Source organism: Genypterus blacodes, unplaced genomic scaffold (genome assembly GCF_046128005.1).
Source record: "Genypterus blacodes isolate CSIRO-AG114 ecotype Tasmania unplaced genomic scaffold, CSIRO-AGI_Gbla_v1 ptg000061l_1, whole genome shotgun sequence".
Classification (NCBI taxonomy): Eukaryota; Metazoa; Chordata; class Actinopteri; order Ophidiiformes; family Ophidiidae; genus Genypterus; species Genypterus blacodes.
Window position 1 is genome coordinate 1575001 of NW_027466873.1, and position 19901 is coordinate 1594901.

At 42.6% G+C, this 19901-nt stretch overlaps 1 protein-coding gene across 1 annotated transcript; it reads right to left on the bottom strand.

Annotated features, from left to right (window-relative positions):
- Window positions 1-6302: 6302 nt before the first annotated feature.
- On the bottom strand, window positions 6303-18620 carry rasef (RAS and EF-hand domain containing). Its single transcript, XM_076154213.1, has 17 exons — window positions 17831-18620; window positions 14475-14621; window positions 14041-14131; window positions 12771-12866; window positions 12429-12506; window positions 12195-12310; window positions 11441-11509; window positions 11132-11198; window positions 10922-11010; window positions 9961-10264; window positions 9693-9833; window positions 9085-9235; window positions 8505-8586; window positions 8266-8380; window positions 7828-7935; window positions 7657-7733; window positions 6303-6568 (listed from the first exon to the last, which is right to left on the bottom strand). Exons 1-17 carry the CDS (start codon window positions 18136-18138, stop codon window positions 6472-6474), a joined length of 2136 nt encoding a protein of 711 aa, XP_076010328.1. The 5' UTR covers window positions 18139-18620; the 3' UTR covers window positions 6303-6471.
- Between the last annotated feature and the right edge of the window lie 1281 nt (window positions 18621-19901).

Genomic DNA, 19901 nt, shown 5'->3' on the forward strand with positions numbered 1-19901 from the left:
GTGTGTTTGTGGGTACATGTACTTGTATGTGACCCATTTCTTCACGTGCACGCTCGTCTGTCCGTGTGTGTGCGTCCCTGTGTGTCGGCATTGCTGCGTGTGTGATTTGTTGCGCACATTATATCCATTAGCACCCTCCTGACCTGGAGCTGTTCCAGCCAATCAGATTTTAGTGTGTTGTCAGCAGGTGTCATCAGCTCACGGTGAGATTTATCAAAGTGATGGAGCGAGCTGCACAGCGAGACAGAGGCATTTATCTCTCTCTCTCTCTCTCTCTCTCTCTCTCTCTCTCTGTGTGTGTGCTTGTGTGTGAGTGTGCGTGTGTGTGTCTTCTCACACTTCTCACCACTTTCAGAGGAGGTTTTATTTCAGCTGAAGCACGAAACAAATTTGACTGCTAATCAGTTTGCAAGTCAGTGTTTGAGAGAAAGCGCATGAACACACACACACACACGCAAGGGACGAAGGAAGTACAAGTGCAGCGGACGCTTATGAAGACAAACATGGAATCATTTTGCAAGATTAGGGCAGATTGCATCTATTCAACTAAAAGTGAAGCAAAATCCAAGTGTAGACGATTCAACTTCACCTCTCCACACACACGCTGATAATCACCTAACACACCTATATCAATTAACATGACGGTTAACTAGTCAATCACTAATAATTAATCACTAACACAGAGAGAGGCGTCACATTTTCAATTGAACGATTTTGAGCATGAGTGCCCCCAAAAAGGAGAAACGCTGCTTGATTATTTGGGATGGAAAACATGCGCTCAAGCTAAACTCTTGCCACACACACACACACACACACACACACACACACGCACGCACACACACACACACACACACACACACACACACACACACACACACACACACACACAACACACACACACACACACACACACACACACACACACACACACACACACACACACACCTGCAGAAAGGCCTAAGATGATAAGGCACGTCCGTTTCAGGAATATGTCAACAAAGGCACTGGACGGTCACACTTGAGGCTCTGTATCCTGCAGTCACAACACGAGGCTTTATTTATAGGCTATAATACCCTGACACTGAAGTACTGTATGTGTATGTGTGCGCTCTGTATGTGTGTGTGTCTGTATGGTGGGTGGACATATGTAAAGTATGTAGGTGTAGATGGTGGTTGTTTTTTGGGGTTCTGTTTTGCCAATCACATGCAATTAATAGATGCTAATTGAATCAATTTTAGTTGACTGACTTACGTTTACTACCTTTGAACACAATAAAATCTTTGAAAGTGTTTGTATTTTTGATCAGTATGAAGCTGTGGGTGGAGAATCAAACCCTCACAAACTTCAAAAGGAGAGAGAAAACACACACACACGTACGCACACGCACGCACACGCTCACACACTCACACTCACACAATTGCATGTTTTGTAGCAGTCTGTTCTGCTCAGTTTGACACATCAAACCCAATCTCTAACTGTATCACAGCCTAAATGGTTTGAAATGGCTTCTTTTTAGGATGATTACCCACAAAATGTTCGCACATTGCAAGATTTCCCACCCGGGGATAATTTTCACAGTGACACACACACACAGACACACACAGACACAGACACACACACACACACACACACACACACACACAAACACACACACTAAATGCCCAGCCGTGTGTAACCTTTGACCTCTCACTGTGCCACGACCCCATCATGATGATGTACAGCAAGCTCATCATCTCCATGGTAACCTGAACCAGTTGCACAGAGTAACGCCACAGGGGAGTGTGTGTGTTTGTGTGTGTGTGTGTGTGTGTGTGTGTGTGTGTGTGTGTGTGTGTGTGTGTGTGTGTGTGTGTGTGTGTGTGTGTGTGTGTGTGTGTGAGTAGGTTCAAGCAGTGATGGGGGAGGGAAGTGGCTTCTGGGTTTCATACAAAGATACAAATGAAGGCACACACACACACACACACACACACACACACACACACACACACACACACACATACACACACACTCTACCCACTAATAAGGTTCTCCATCTGTCTATGTAAATCGATCCTGACCTTTGCTGAACTCTGGCTGTGCAGTTTGACAGTTAATCACTTGACAAGTGTGCGTGTGTGTGTGTGTGTGTCAGAAGCTATTGTTTCGCGTCTAGCTAACTACACAAGAACAGCACAGAAGGACACATCAGGTGAGATGGAAGATGATAGGTTAGGGGGGGAGAGAGAGAGAGAGGGGGGGGGGAGAGAGAGAGAGGGAGAGAGAGGGAGAGCGACATTGCATATTATTTGTGCTACTATGAATGTTTTGTAGCAGAACTTTGTCCATGCGTCGGTTCTATTCCTGAGGGAACAACTTGTCGATATCAGCTGCTGCTCTTGTATGTGATGATGGTGATCAATACGTCAATACAGTTTCTAGACAATGTCTCTCTCTCTCTCTCTCTGTGTGTGTGGGCTGGACGGGGCTGTGAGTGCTGTCACACTTATTGATGTCAATGACTGATTCATGTCATATAGTTTGTTCTAGTTGATCTCTTGTTGGTCATTTACATGGGGATGAACCGCATGGAATGAGATTTCCAACCAAAGGAGTCGGACATAGAGGAATTCTGAACTCTGGTCTCAGCAGGGATTCAGTCCTTCACTGTTTACACTCAGTGAGCAGTAACGGCAGGCAGCTCCAGCCGTCAGCCTGTCATGTTTTGTCATACGAGCCTCTTCCTCACCACAGGAACATTTTCAGGAACTCAGGAAGTTTTGCTTATTTCTCCACCAAGGAACCATCAAACATGTTTAAAGTTAAATTAACTATGATTACTCTTTTATCTCTATTAATATTATTCATCCTTTGCTGTATTCTTGTATTTCCCACCTGAGGTCCCTATTGCGTAACTGTGTTGTTTGTGGAAATGTTATCTCTTTTTGAATTTCCTCTCCCATGGTTTCTTCCTTTTCCTGAAGGTTGGAGGGATGAAGGTAAAAACAGTGCTAAAAACAATTAAACAAAGGAAACAAGACAGCAATTAATTAATTAACAAAATATTACTGATTGAGGTGGCAAAGAAAGCAAAGAAAACCAAGCACGAAGTTCCTGCTTCAGATGGTTGAGAGGGGATTAATCATTTAATTCAGAACTGCAAGTATTTTACTCAAAGTATTTTTTTTAATTTCACCTGTAAAGCATTACAATCTAGGTAGGTTACACAGATTGGATTAGTCTGAGAAATACTACAGCCATAAAACAAAGGAGCTAAACACACACACACACAAACACACACAGAGACACACACACACACACACACACACAAACCAACATTCTCAGATTAACCCAATCAGGCTAATCTGTTTCCCTAACACACATTGTAAAAGGGACACTAATCCTCTGCTATCCTTCACACTGAGCGGTTTCTGAGATAAACAGAGATGCTGCATCTCCACATGACATCACAATGACACACACACATTTATGAATCATCATCATGGTTTTCAAAGACGGGGGGATTGAAGTTCCTCTTATTGTCACAAAGTGAATTGAAGGATTTTACCAGGTGTCCATTTGTAAATGTAACACTTCTTCTGATTTGAGTTTGATATAGAACATGATCATTTTTGTAACTTCTCAGATACTTGAAGTGAATCTAAAGTGCTTAAAATGAAGCAAATTTAAATGTATTCTGGTTGACACAAATGCTGCAAAGTTTTTTCTAAATTAACAGAATTACTTTTTTGTAATTCCATGACAGTTTAGATGTGTGTGTCACTTGTCATTATTCTACAGTAACATCAACATCACACTTGGAGGAGCATGATGTGGGATTAAAGGAGGCTGCTGCCCTCCTGCTTCTGGAAGAGGTATAGCAGCCCAGTAGAAGCTTTAACTGCTGCCTGGATTAAAAACACAAATCAATCGAATCCTTTTGTTTCATCCTTATGCAGATTAAATTAGATCCAATGAAATATTCTTTACTTACGTCTTTTACTTCTTTATTTACTCATTACTTTCTTTTCTTTAGGATCGAAGATGGTCTGTTGTCATCGCTTCTGTTTGCAATCTATACACAGTAACACACACACACACACACACACACACACACACACACACACACACAAACGTAAAAATCGCAGACATTGCTGAATGCATTGAAGCTTTGTTGACATCATAAAAACAAGACATGTGACAGATATCCACTGAGTGTATCAGACAAGAGTGTGTGTGTGTGTGTGTGTGTGTGTGTGTAAGTGTGTGTATGCATGTGAGTGTGTGGTCTCAAGAGGAGGTGGAGTTGGACAGACAGTCTGTTGTTCCAGATGTCATCATAGTGACCGGTGGTCCCTTTACTTGACCTTTGACCCCTCCAGATGGTGACACTCAGCCAAAACGGGGACATTACGTGTGTGTGTGTGTGTTACATTCATTTAGAATGCAGGTGTGTTTATTCTAAAACAACAAAGTGAAATTGCAAAAAGACAGGCGTAACACAGGAGCTGACTGCTTTCATCATTCTGAAGCTGTTGCAACGTCCACCAATATCTAAGGATAAAGGTTGCTTGAGTTTTATTTGAATTTGTCCTGATTGTGTATTTTAATTTCAAAGCCTCATTGTAAATGAAAAACTGAACCTGCTGTTTCTCCTCTGCACTAATATATTCATTACTGTCATTAACCTTTCTGTTACATAGACCCCTTATCTAATTATCCCCCCGTTACCACACACACACACACACACACACACACCCCATCCCCCCTCACTACCCCACATGTTGTTTGACAAATGAGTGGTCTCGCCTCATCAAGCACATGACAATGTAAACAGATGGGAGGTGGAGACAGGGACCCGTGCCAGTCCTAAACACACACACACTCACACATACACACGCACGCGCACACTCACAATCACACACAATGCAAAATCCCTAACATATGTTGCAGTTATTCAAACAGCTATGCTGGGAGACACTGGCAGACGCTGGGGAAGTGTGGCTGACAGAGGGGCGATTAGAGCAGCAACCAAGGAGAAACTATCTGATTTATTGATTTGTCGTCTTTGTGCTTTTGACTGTGGGGTTAGTTTGGCCACGCGTGCACATGACAGATACTGCAGACAGACGGACAGACAGACAGACAGACGTGGAGTCACTGGGGTAAATGAATGTTCTGACATTTACAATATAGTTTTATTGTGACAGGCACTTTCTCAACTCAGCATAACAAACAAAGTTGCACAGCAAAAAGTAAGTTTTGTCTGTGAGGAAATAAATATATGAGCGACATGCATATTTAGATAACGAAACAATGAGAAGTTCAAAAGCCTTTTCAGCTCAAGACTCAAAACCAATGACAGTATGGAGTGTACGTGAACAGTCACACACACACATGCTTTGGCCGCATGAGAACCCATCAGAAACTGGACTGTGGGGTCGTTTAAACACTGACATGAATCGTGAAACATTGGAATGAATGAATCATAAGAGATACTTTCATGCTTATTGCCTCTCTGTTAGGATGCTTTAAAGTAAGATCAACATCTCTGGATGGTTTTTACTCCAGCGTTTCCGCAGATTAAATACTTATGTGACACATTTGCTTCAGCAGCATATCATTCACAGAGGGAAGTTTAAGGAGTAGAGGCATAACACTGTAGGGTAGTACAATAAAGATGTGTGTGTGGGGAGAAGGGGGGGGCATAAGCATAACGTCTTTGTACAGGATTGCGTTTTTACAACGAGAATCAAACATTACCATAATCCTCCATATCTGTCAGCAATCAACTCAGATCAGTAGCGACAAACTATGACCTCAGAAGTAACTTTCTATTTTATATTTATGTGTCAAAATATCATGTTGTTTTTATTTCCAATGAGCTCAATAATCCCCTCTTGTCCGTCACTTACTTAACCTCACTTAAATCCACGTAGCAGGAACACACACTCTGGCTTGGCTCGACTTCTTGTCATTTCCGTATCTTTCATAATTTACAATTCACACCGACTTTGACACAGATACAATCAATTTCTACACCAAGCTGTGGCTCATACTAACTTCAAAATATCAAATCTGAAGTTGTCTCTTTGGTGGCAATGGAGTTTACCCTTACTTCAGCTTTAGAGAGAGACCACGCCATCAGCCACCTGGGTTCAACTTCCTCTCTCAACTCCTCCTCCTCCTCACCATTTTCTTTCTCTTCCTCCAGGCCACAAGGGGGATCCGGACGTTCAAGTTCATGCAAGCCTGTGTCTCGTCTACCCAGGACTCCAAACCAAAGTTTTCAAGTCCCCCCCTCCCCTCCCCCAGTGTCCCTCAACAGCATCCCATGTCTAATAAACAAGGTTAACTTGAGTCAATCTGCTGACAGAGTGATATTGTGATGAAGATGAAGATGGAGATCATTTGTTCTCATTGCCACTGTGTGTCTCTTGAAGTGTTTGTCTCTGCGCTGCTGTTTTGAATCCACATATAGGGAACAGGTGGGATCATGTGCAGCAGGACACAGTTGATTTATTCCTGCTGGCTGCCAGGTTGGTGAGGGACTGGTAGCTTTCCTCGATGTGGACCTGCTTCGTCACCTCCCTGTGGGGCGGAGACAGACAGACGGACGGAGAGAGAGACAGAGACAAGTTGGTGTACCGCTGGATGTGTGGAGTAAGTACACAAATCCAAAAGTATAGATACTCTTACTAAATATAATTCCACTCCAAGTAGCAATCTTCAATTAAAATTTCTACTTAAGTCAAAGTACAAAGTTCCTTGTATTAGAATAAGTATCAAAAGTAAAGTAGTTAAGTAATATCATTTACTATGCTTCTGTTTGTAGGAGGCTGCCGATATGACAAACAGAATTTAAAAATACAGCAGACAAACCTTGCATTCATTATAAACATGATGTCATTGCAAATTAATTCAAATTACCCAGTAGTGTGTGTGTGTGTGTGTATCCTTGTATGCATAATCCTTAATTGTACACCAGAATGTCCCCCTCAGGTTGTTTCTCTGCATTGTTTTCTTACTGAAGATTGGAATTCCGGGGAACAAAATGGCAGAGGACGGAGCTGAGTGCAGTTTATCTTTAATATCAATTAGTTTGGATGGATCTCAGTGTTCTCCCTCCTCCACACAATCGGCTTCATCGCGGACAAACAATGCAATGCAGCCATATAAAAGTAAATGTTGCTTACTTCTGTTCTATTATTTCAAACATCTCTCTCAGATAATGACTGCTGGACACATTTACAACTCTCTCTTCAGCTGTCACCATGGAAACTGATACATGTGAGGCTCAGCCAGCTGTTGTGCAGCAATCGTGAAACACTCCCAAAACAATAATCATGTGCTGTCAACCAGATGGCTCATTCTTTCACTGTGTGCAAATACTGGAAGTTAATGGAACACAAATGAATTTTGGAAACATAATGTTTCTCTTCTATCTGTACATATTATATGTTCTGCTCAATAACTGCTGACATATTATCCCTGCAGAGGACAAACTGGTGAAATACAATCACAGCGGAGGACAAATCTGGGAAAATCACAGAGCGTCGGGGCAATGTTCCATTTTAATGTTTGAAAGTTGCACTGTTTATTTGTCCTCGGGCTTGAAAACACTTTAGTCGGTATCAAGTGAAATCAGCTGACTGTGACCTTTATTGGATGGATCTTACCTTGCCAGGTGCAGCACAGCCTCCAGGGTGTTGGAGCCGTCTTTGGCGCTTGTTTCACAGAACAGAGTGTTGTATGTCTGAAAAAACAGGGGATCATTAATGCAAACTGGAGAGGAAACTCTGCTGCATTTGTGTGTGTGTGTGTGTGTGTGTGTGTGTGTGGGAGTTTACCATAGCCAGTTTTTCTCCATAGCTGGTGGGGACACAACTGACTCCATTCTGTCTAAGGTCACACTTATTGCCCACGAGCATGATGGGAATATCCTCCTGAGACATATCCTAACACACAGGGAAACAACCATTAAAACAGGAACACTTCAATAACACACACTTTATCTTAATATCTGCTGTCACACGTCATGCACAGTGAACATGAAACAACACAATACAGAGCACGACTTCAGACAACACGTCAGACGGCACATTTCAAACCTCTAATCCAACACTTACCAATTTGCTGCATGTAAAAAGAGAAACACAAGTTGGCTTAGACTGACATTCAGCTGCCTCACAGTGACACAACTTAACACTGTCCCAATGTTCTGCCCCAAAACCTGGAGTCATGGCAGTCAGAAAGTGTTTGTGTGTGTGTGTTTAGTGGTGTGTTACCTCAATCATGTCCACCCACTCTCTGACGTTAAGGAAGCTCCTCTCACAGGTGACATCGTACAACAGCAACACACCGTCTGCTCGACGGAAATACGACTTTGCAATGCTGCGGAACCTGAGAAACACACAAAACATCAACGATACTGTGCACCGGCCGGCCCTCTTCTTTATGTGCACACACACACACACACACACACACACACACACACACGCACACACACGCACACACACACATTTACCTCTCCTGTCCTGCAGTATCCCATAATTGGAGTAAAATTGGTTCGCCGTCTACAATTAGTGTTTTCATCTGGAAATCCACTCCTGCAATGTAGAAGATAAATTGCATGACTAAATTATTCCAATTAGCAATCATGTAATGAAGTCATTTGATATGACTGCTCCACCGGATTCGTGCCACATCGTGCAGAAGTTGTGTGTTGTCGTCGCTTGTACATGATTAATAATTTGACACACGTTTAATTTGATAAATCACATTGCTATGATTTCATGATTTTAATTGGTATTGAACTTAAAAACACTAGAGGTGATTATTTGAATTATTAGATATTGTGAGCTTTCATACTCCACTAGAGGGAGGTGCTACTATTTTTTGTACCAGAACCTGTATGAGATAGAATTCATTCACAGTGTATTGGATTGTAACTGTAGCAGCAGATTGTGCAGTTTAATAGGATGTATATTTGCAATATCTTTGATTTCCTTTCACATACACCCTCACCTATTCAGGGCTACAATGCAAATCAGATATTTAAAATACTGGTGGTGATTTGTTTACAATCATGCATATGAGAGTCCCACCCAAAGTAGCACTGGAGTTCATTGCAAATTCATTCTTGCAGAGGCGAAGCAGGAAACTGGACTTTCCCACGGCAGCATCTCCAGCCAGCACGATCCTGTAGGCCTTCTCAGACGTCATGTAGCCCAAGTCGACCCTGCCCTCGGTCTTCCTCTAGAGAGCCAGAGAGGTAAGACAGAAAGAGAGAGAGAGAGAGAGAAAGAGAGAGATGGGTAAGTAAGCTGTAGTAGTTTCATTGATAAACTGACTGGATTTGCATACTTCATATTTAAATTCATCTGACTTAAACAAGCAACACACACGTTAATTTCGATGTATAATTTAGTAATGTATAAATTTGACTTCATTGTTGTGAATCTGTTAGTTTGGATGACCTCACTGTTGTGTCTTGTTTATTGGATGATATTGCTTGGTTAGTTAATGGAATCAGTATATAGTATTTATCACAACTGCCATTGAATCTCAAAGTATACACACTTTATCCTCATCAGATACCATCAAAAACAACAACAATGCATCATGAAGTGTGTCCCTCCGTCTGTGTGTCTGTGTGTGTGTGTGTGCTGCATTTGATCAGCTCCCTTGTCACCGTCTTCCATGTCTTCATTACCTGAACACTGATGGCACTTAGAGCTCTTCGTTTTGTGGGGGCCTCTGGTTTGGGCGAACTAAAGGAATCGGCAGGTTTCCAGTCCAAAACCGAGCCGCTCTCTGACCCGAATGCTGATTCTCTGTCCTGCGTCTCTGTTAGCTTTAGTTACACAGAAACATGAACCAGAAAACAAATCAGGGACGGAAGAAATCAGAAATAGAATTTGTGCGCTATTTCATACCTACTCCATCTTTCTCAGGAGTGTGTATAAAGTCCAGCGTCTTACCTCTGCATCAGAGGTTTCGCACCGCAGTATGTCATTGTTGTCTTCATCCTTCATCGTCCCTTTGCTTTCCCTCCCGTCCTCCTCCTCTTCTTCGTGGCCTTTGGTCTCATGGTCCGAGTCGTACCCTCTGTGCGAGCCCCTGAGGGTGGACAGGCCGCTGTCTATGTAGCTCTCAGGCAGGCTGTCCTCCTCACACTCGCTGCTGTGCCTGCGCCTCAGGCCCGGGTCGCACATGGCCAAGGCCAGAGTGTCGCAGCTCGGCCTGCGGCTGTACGCGGGGTACTCGTCCATACGCTGGCAGAATCTGGACAACAGGACACGAGGCAGTCAGATGTCTGCAGGATGATTTATTCATTCAGGAGTAGGGGATGAAGCAATGAGGTGTGGACTGAATCCTTCATTTTAACTTGTTTTTGTATCTGTGCAAATGCAAATCTGTTTACATCAGTAGTCTGTTCATTTGTGTACATATATTTGTCAAAAATCACCTTCACCACTACTTTCACTTCTGTGTGAATGGGGCAGTGGCAGTGTTAAAGACGAGCCACTCCTCTTCTAAATTAAATGCAAAACATGATCCGAATCAACACTGTGTGACCTGCTGAAAACAACATTACTAATATGAGACTGTTAGACCGTTTGACCCAAAAAAGAACAATGAGGTGTAAAGTTCCTCAGTGCAGCTAAATTGACCGACTTCCTGCATAAATACAGATCAATGTGTTCATGGAAATAACTGCTGTTCCAAACTAAATCATCTTGTTATGATCGACATGATATTGTGTAATTATGCAAAATCCCCTTTGCACTGGAGGTGTTACCCAACCAAACCGGTTAGATCTGGTTTAATCATCCTGAATCTAACACGCTGTTCTGTTGAGTGGATGTGGATAAATGCACACTCAGCATAATGATACCCATGTTAACCTGTAGGTGTCACCGTCGAGTCTCCAAGTCTTACCTGTCTGCTAATGCATAAGGTGTTGAATGGCAAATGCTTTTACTCCTGTTTCTGTTCCTCGATTCACTTGGTGACCCGCTGTTACCGGACTGTAATGGAAAAGTAAAAACATTCTCAGTGTGTATTTCTGTACGTGTGTATATGTGTGTATTTGTATTACTTTGGCTCTTGTTCTCTTGTTCTATTGTGATATTCAGTGATTGCGTTTACCCTGCTCGTCTTTTCCAACGCAGTTCTCAGGCCGTCATTGGTGTCATGGAGCTTCCTGTTGGCTGTCCTACACAAACACACACGCACACGCACACACACACACACACGCACACGCACACACACACACACACACACACACACACACACACACACACACACCAATATCCTTAATTGTATACACTTGTACAGCTTTTTTCACTATTTTATCAATTATGAATAACTTTGTTGACTGGCTGATTCATTGCAGGCGTGTACGTTTGCATGTGTGCGTGTGTGCGTGTGTGTAATGTCTGTGTCCATGTGACTCACTGCAGAATCTCAATCTGGCTCTCCAGGATGTCCCTCTCATCAGAAAACTCTTTCATGAGCTCCTCATCTCTGCAACAACACACACACATAATAAAGACACAACATGACATAACTTTATTCCAACACTTTAGTAAAAGTCTTTTGATTTGATAAAGCTCTCTGATATCAGTTTAACCTTTCTATTTCAATTTGGAATTAAATTAATGAAACGCCTGCGTGATGAGGATGAGATGGCCAAAGATGAAGGAACTGAGCAAACACCCTCACTGAGGCGACTGAGTGTCACCCTGCCTGTGGCCCTGTTGCTAAGCGACCAGTCTGAAGAAGTTATTGTGCCTGTGAAGTCACACCAGGATATCCTGTTTCAGCTGTGACAAAGGGAAAACACCCCTGAGAACAGCTGTCAATCAGCCACAGGGGGCGCGGCCTACAGAGGGGTCAGAATGAATGTCGGACGAGCAGGAGGATATACAGAACCTGATGTGTGTGTGTGTGTGTGTGTGTGTGTGTGTGTGTGTGTGTGTGTGTGTGTGTGTGTGTGTGTGTGTGTGTGTGTGTGATAGTCCTGCTATGCATTTCAGTTGTCACTACATTTCAGCTTTGAAATGTTTGTTGTATTGTTGTCATAATGTTTTATTATCATTATAGTTTCTTCTTTCCTCTCAAGTACAAATGAAATGAAAGTTTCATGTTTTCTGTTATTAAATCTGCACCGGGGGCTCAGATCTAAAGTAACTGGATGCACTCCTCTCACCGTTCTGAGTTGATGCTTTGATCTGTGAGCTCTGTCTTCAGCGAGTCCATGTCACTCTGCAGACAGGCTACTTTGGTCTGAGACCTCAGCAGCTCCTGTTTTAACCGCTGGTTCTCCTGCACGGACATAGATGAGAATAGAGAGGAGAAGAAAGGGGAGTGTGTGTGTGTGTGAGCAAATGCTTCAACCAAACAACCACAATTTACCGACAGAAAACGGAAGATCCATTCTCACCAGCGTGAGCTCATTGATCCTCTTCTTCAATGCTGGGGTCTCGTTATTGACCGTGATGTTCTTGTACTTCTCTTCTATCTGAGGAAGAAGTAGCAGTAGTGGTAGTTAGTGGTAACCTGCTGCTTCTACTAGAGTTCATTACAGTCAGTACAGTCAGAAGGGCAGCAAGTAAGATACACATTTCACCTAAAGTCTTATTTGTTTGAGGTTTTGTGAATTATACAGACATGGTGAATAAATGAACTCATAATAAACTTTGATCAGACATTACTGAAATATGAAACGTCAGCTATTCATCAATTCCTCCACTTTTGCCACTGTTTCCAGGATACAAACACTTACCAGCTGCATCCTCTGGATCTTACACTGCAGCTCACACACTTCAGTTTCATAACTTCTTCGCAATTCACTCAGCGTGGCCTCTGTTTGCTTCATCTCCTACACACACACACACACACACACACACACACACACACACACACACACAGACGTATGAGCACCCACCAAGATTGTATTCATGTGACATATGAACTCATGTCATTTTTCGGACGGCTGCTGAGCAAAGGATGGTGCTGAGGTCTGGATAAGTGTGTGTGCAGTACAGTCTATATAGGTGTGAGGACATACTGGGACTATATACATAAGAGGGTGAGAGAATGCAGGTGAGTGACCTGCAGGTATTATACAAAACAAACAGCAGCCCCTGAGCTGGCTGACTCATTGAAGTACACTTACGTAAGTTCGTACACACACGCGCAGACACACACATACACACGCCTGCATAGCACACAGTGTGATAAGACCGAGATCGTTTATTCTCACCTGTAATCAGTTTTTTTCCTTTTTCCACACTGCAGACAGGATTGAAACTCACGCAAACAAACATCACCACCAAAGTTTTAGCGTTAAGTTCAATCACTTGTATGGTCCGGTGTGTTATACAACTGTTACTCTGCCTTTGGGTTAGTTATTATTTAATGTCATGGAAAAAAAGCAAGTTTGTTATCAGATGTTATCATATCCGACGCCATGTTGTATGTGTTCACTCAGATTCCAGTAAATAATTTTAAAATATCAGGGTAATCACACATCGCCGCACTAAATATACACCACAATCATTCATAAAGCTTCTGGGATGTTCATTAGTGCACCCGGGTCCCAGTACCACACACACTTAGTATCATTACTGCATGCAATTATGATGAGTACATGCACAGACACACAAACAGGTAGAAACAAAGCAATAGTTTACTCTTTGGGTCAGTGAAAAGTCAGTAGCGTCACTATGCATGGTTTGGAATCACAGTGGCGTCATTAGATCTGAGTCACCAAATAAGCCGTCTGACACTTTGTAGATGAGCTTTTTCGTTGCCAAAGCACCTCATCAATACAAACACTGCAGTGCCTTTGCGTAACAGAGGGATTAGAGGTGTTTCCCTCGTTGCTCTATCTGATCAGCAGGTGCCTCTGACTTTAACCACGTAATCAGATGTAACTGTTCAACTTGAAGGACGAGCTGCACAAAAGCAGCACATGCGTTTCGTTTTTTAGGGTTTTACATTCTAGCATGCGGTGTGTTTATGTGTACATGAATGTGTGGGAGTTTCTTGACCTTTTCCCGTGTTTTCCTCTCAGCGGCCTGAATGCGTTGATCCATCTCCTCCTCCATCTCACTCAGCTGCATTGACGCTTGATCCTGCGCTCTGCAAAACAACAGTGGCATTATTTTACTAAAGAAAGCTTATGAGTCTGATTTGGCTATTTGTTACAGAAATCTGACCAAATGTGTATATATATCATTTTTTTTGTCATACACTCACATTGTACTACAACATGCATGACCAAACGCTGGGAAATGCATTAATGGATTAAAGGTACAGCTGACCGATGATGCAAGACGTTTTTCATTTAAGCAATACAATTACTAACTTCATAGACGTTTCTGCAGCAGTAAATGCCTTTGGGGTGCCAAGGTGTGTGTGTGTGTGTGTGTGTGTGTGTGTGTGTGTGTGTGTGTGTGTGTGTGTGTGTGTGTGCATTCTCTACCGTTTGACAGCGAGGGCCAGGTTCTCCATCTCTGAGTCCTGCTGTTTGATCTCTTTGATGAAGCTGACGATGACTCTCTCCAGCTGAGGCACCAGTCTGGGCTCAGTCAGACTGACGTTCTGGTACAAAGTTGCTGCCTGCTCATTCCTGTGGAAAAATAAAAGGATAAGAAGAAATATGTTTGATAAATGTGTTGTTCTAAACTTGGGAAAAGTCCCTTGTAGGATGCAAAATAGCAAAGTCAAAGCTTTACTTTCATTTTCATTATTGAATAATATATAGTAAAATAATTAATTATACCATAAAAATACCATAATATTATACACATAATAATATTTATATTTTCCTTTCTTGCATTTAAAATGATGTCTAACACTATAACGGTATACAGTGAATGTGGCAAATATGTGTGTGTGTGTGTGTGTGTGTGTGTGTGTGTGTGTGTGTGTGTGTGTGTGTGTGTGTGTACATACTGTACGTGCGAGTATCCTCTTAATTATTCATACATATGTATACAGTTCATTCTATTTTCTAGTATTCCTATTTGTGCTTGTCTTCATATTGTATTTGTGTTGTAATATTGTGAGATTGACAGGCTGTAGTCGACTCTTTGATGGTTTGCAGGGAGTTTATTCCCAAGCAAGGGATTTGACATTTTACTCTGCGGAATAATGGGAAATCCTGTCACTTGGGATCAAGTATGGAATCAAATAATGCTTTGAGTGCACAAATGGCATTTAATCTTGATATGTATTATAAATGCCAGTGTAAGTAGTTGTGAAGTCATTCACTTTGTCCTCCAGCGACAATGTCTCCTACATCACAGCAGAATGGTGTAACAATGACAGTGTAAGACGCGTGTGTGTTTGCTCTCTGACAGGGTGTACTGGTTATAATAATCCAAAAGTAAATAGACACTTCTGCCTGTCTGTCAATACAGCCAGGCTGAAGTCAAACTGCGTCACATATAAACATCCGTAGGCATCCACACAACAGGAATGGGAGTAAGACTATTGTGGAATCATTTAAAACAAATGGGGGAACATGGAGGCCATCTTGTAAAGTTAAATCATTTTGTACAGGGATGAAATGCTTAATGCATCATTTCACTTTCAGTCGCTGCTAGAACAGGAAGCTGAGAGGCAGAGAAATTAACACACATCTCATAACATCGCTCTCAATCTGACATTGAACCAAAACCAACACAAAATATTCTTTCTTCCACTGAGAAACAAACCCTGGTTTTTACCCCATCTCTCAGCTGACTGCTCAAACAGACACCATCACTGCTGGACCATAAAAGAGTTTATTAAGCTGAGCAGGACAGGAAAACACCACTGTGACAATCGATGTCCCCGCTGCACCAGCATGGCAGCGCGAGGACACGTCCCATGCCATGCCCAAGGCCTCACACACACACACACACACACACACACACACACACACACACACACACTCACACAACCACACCTACCCCCCCCCCCCCCCCCCCCCACACACACACACACACACACACACAAATGTCCAATACATTTTTGAATTTGACCTAACATAACAAAGTACAGCACTAAATAGTACCAATAGTATTTTAGTAGTGTATGAAATAATACTTGTAGTACTTTAAGATTAAAATGGTTGTTAATGTCCCGCAGGCTTAAATCAAACTGCGCACACAGAGTCGGACTTGAATTGTGTGTAATAATCATGAATGTTTATGATGCTTGTTAAAGTGTTAGTTATGAATTTTGCATATGCGCTATGAACTGGATTCATTCGATCCTCCAGGTTTGATCCATAAACTCAGGAGAAGCTGCACCTCTGGGAGTGTGAGCCTCTGGGATGAATGCAAGTGGAAGAACTACTTCATGTTTTTGTGCCATATTAGTGCCTTCGGTCTGTTTACTTTCTGCAGCAGGCACTCTGTTGTGCATCATTCAAAGCCTTTTCTTTAGTTTTGTGTTGCCGCTCATCATGTTGTCCAATTCTATCCAATTGCTGTCCACAGTGTCAACTAATGATGCAATTTATGACACCCTATTATAAATCATATAATCCTGTAGCACATCTGCTGTGTATGTGTGATGTCTCAGTGAACAGGGGGGCAGACAGAACGGTGTGGTAGCTTTAGAGATGACATCATATTCAACAAAGTCTCTCTCGTAACTAAACAAGAGAAGCTGTAAATCCACACAGAAACATGTAAGATTAGACTGCTTTGGTCATCAACTGCTTTCTACAATAGCCTTCCTTAGCCCAAAACACTGCCAAACACAAACACAGAGACACACGCACAGACACACACACATGTTGGTCACTTCTGATAAGTCAAACCCATGCCATGATTGAATTTTAGCCATTTATTATGGCGACTTTGCTCTTGTGTCATTATAAAAGACACTTGGAACAGATGTGTGTGAGTCAACGGGACACCTTTTTCATCTCCTTTTACTTTATAATGAGATGCCTTCAGGAGAAACAGACACACTCAAGGCAAACACATGCGAGGCTACATACACACACACACCCACAAACAGCCTGTATTTAACACAAAACTGACACAAACACATAATGCAGCATGTGTGAGAATAATGCATGTGTTTATTTGTGTTCAAGTTAAATCTATGTGAATATTTGAGGCTGTACCAGTGTAACAAGTTCAACCAGCACAACTTTGTCAAGAAAAACTCTAAATTCTAAGCTTCATAAAGGTTAAAATTGACCTTAAAGACATTCATTTCCTTACGGGGCTCATTATTTGTGCTCATTATATGTGGCTCTAGATTTGTGCTGTCCAGAGGTGGAAAGTACACATTTCCTTTAAATCCTGTAGTGAATATGAAGGTAATAAGCATTTTCTTGAATTATCTGACAGCTGTGGTTGAAACTGAGTTAGATCGAGACTTTTAGAAGCTAAAAAGAACTTATAATATCACAATTTCATGTCCAGAGTAAAAGATTTTGGAAAAGTATAGAAAACTTCAACTGATGGCAAAAGCTGGAACACTTTACAACTTCTTCCTTGTCATTCTTCCCCTCAATATTCTCTATTCACCAGCTACATGCTATTTCTTTACGCCTTAAATTGTCAGACTTCACGGTGCTGAACGCAACAACAACAACATGACAACAATAAAGACCATGACGGTACAGAAATAGAGAACATGCATATGAAGACAAACCTTTTATGTTCAGCACTAACAATTATACCCCCTGTAATGTTGTACTTTATTGACCGTTATCCTATTTTTTGGTTTAAATGATTATTTGTAGTTCAGGTTTTGACTATTTCTTGCCTGTTTACGTCCTCGTCTAGTCTTTCACTCGTCAGCAGTATGTAGTGTTGTACTTGTACTGACCTGGGGATGAACTTGACCTGCTCCCCTAGCCGCCTCTCGAAGTTCTCCCAGGCGGCGGACAGCTCCGCTCCGTCCGGCTCCATGTCCTCCATCCCGTCGCGGTCGTTGAAGCCGCTGATGAACTCCGGCAGACTGACGGCTCCGTCTTTATGGACGTCCAGCCGGTCGAATATGGCGATGGCCTCCGCCGCGGACACTTGCAGCTCGGCGCACAGGCTCAGGAACTGCGTCCGCTGGATGTAGCCCGACTGGTTGAGGTCGCAGGCGCGGAAGAGTGAGCGCAGCACCTCCTGCTCCTGCTCGCTCATACCCCCGGCGGAGGGACGCGTCTGCGGGGCCGGAGGGGGAGGCAGGGGGGCCCGGGAGGAGCCGATTAGCTGACCGCCGACTCTAATCTACCGCGGAGAGCAAACAGCGGTGGTAGTGTTGGGAACCAGGCCCGACAGGGAAACACTCACCGGGCCTGGAGTCGCTGCGATACCGCCGAGCTGCTCTGCTCCGTCTGACTGCAGCGTTCAGACAGCTGTTACGACTTCAGGGGTTAAGATCGTCGGTTCAAATGTTTTTTGTTGTAGTTGTTGTTGTTGTTGTTGTTTTACACGATTAAAGCGTTAATTTGACAAACCGTGTAAAAGACACTTCTGCTCCTTTGTGTTGTCTTCTTCAAATCTATTTAGACAAACATTATTTATCCCGTCTTGATCAATGGTTGTAGCAGGAGAAAAGCCTCTGATCACGTCCGACTCAGGTAACCAACCACCACTCTCTCTCTCTCTCTCTCTCTCTCTCTCTCTCTCAGTTTGTGTTGCACCCTGGATGCTGTTTGTGAAAGAGTGTTCCACCATCTACTTCACCTTAAGATCACCTGTCATCTTAGGGCGTCTATACTGTGTATTTCCTGGTAAATAAAGGAACTTAGAATGATCCTCCAGCAGGCGGGAGGCTCCACTCCACTGCCACACATATTTTATTGGAATCAATGGCAACATTATTACTCAGGAAAGTCAAAAGGTCAAGCAATAAAGTGACATAGAGCAGGATATTCGCCTTATGTTGACTATCTCTGTTGTCCAGACCAGTGTGATGTAACATCTGTTCAGTGTTTCAAGCCAGACCAAATGAGCAAAATCATGTGAAAGACTGAAAAATGTATCTCTTTTTCAAATTATGTTTAATATAAATGACAACTAACAGGCAAATATATCATAATGGCCCACACTAATGTTTAATCTCATAATGTTTGTCTTATAAAATGGTGCCCAAAGGTCAAAGGTGTTGGTGAATCTCTTCTCTCTTCTCAAACTTCATAAACAAATAACATCAGAGTGTAACAACTGTCTCAACCACCATGACTTTTTGTTTCAGTTGGATTTTAAGGACTTTAGATTAACTGAGACAAACTATCAGTATTTGCTTAATATTTGTGTGTGTTTTCCAAAGATGTTCCATGTTTGTTGTTTGTGTGCGTCAGGACAGAGGGTACAGTTTAACAAGGGCATTCACTTCTCTGATCGCAATCTCATTGGGGATTTGAGGACAGCCGTAGAGGTGAAGCAGCTTCAACCTGAGAGAGAGAGAGAGAGAGAGAGAGAGAGAGAGAGAGAGAGAGAGAGAGAGATTGAGAGTGGATGTGAAGGATCCTGCTCTGTGCCGACAGATTTCATTGTGTGTGTTAGACTGTTGAGTCATCCACATACTGTAGCATCAGTGTGTGTTTCCTGAAGAGGAGAGATTGTTACAGAGAAATGGAGACATGAGTCAGACGTTCTCTCCTGCTGCCCCAGGGTGTGTTAAACTGATCACTTAGTGTTTGTGAGTACATGTGTGTGTGTGTTTGTGTATGTGTGTGTGTGTGTGTGTGTGTGTGTGTGTGTGTGTGTGAATTGGACTTAAATCAAGTTACCTCTTGCAGCGGCTGCAGAGGTTCAGTATGCTCTCTGCGCTGATACGGCAGAAACTAAGCTTGACAGTGTGAAGGTGTCCGCTGCAATAACTTGACAACAGAGTTACCCTGTCACACAAACACACCAAACACACACACACACACACACACACACACACACACAATAAC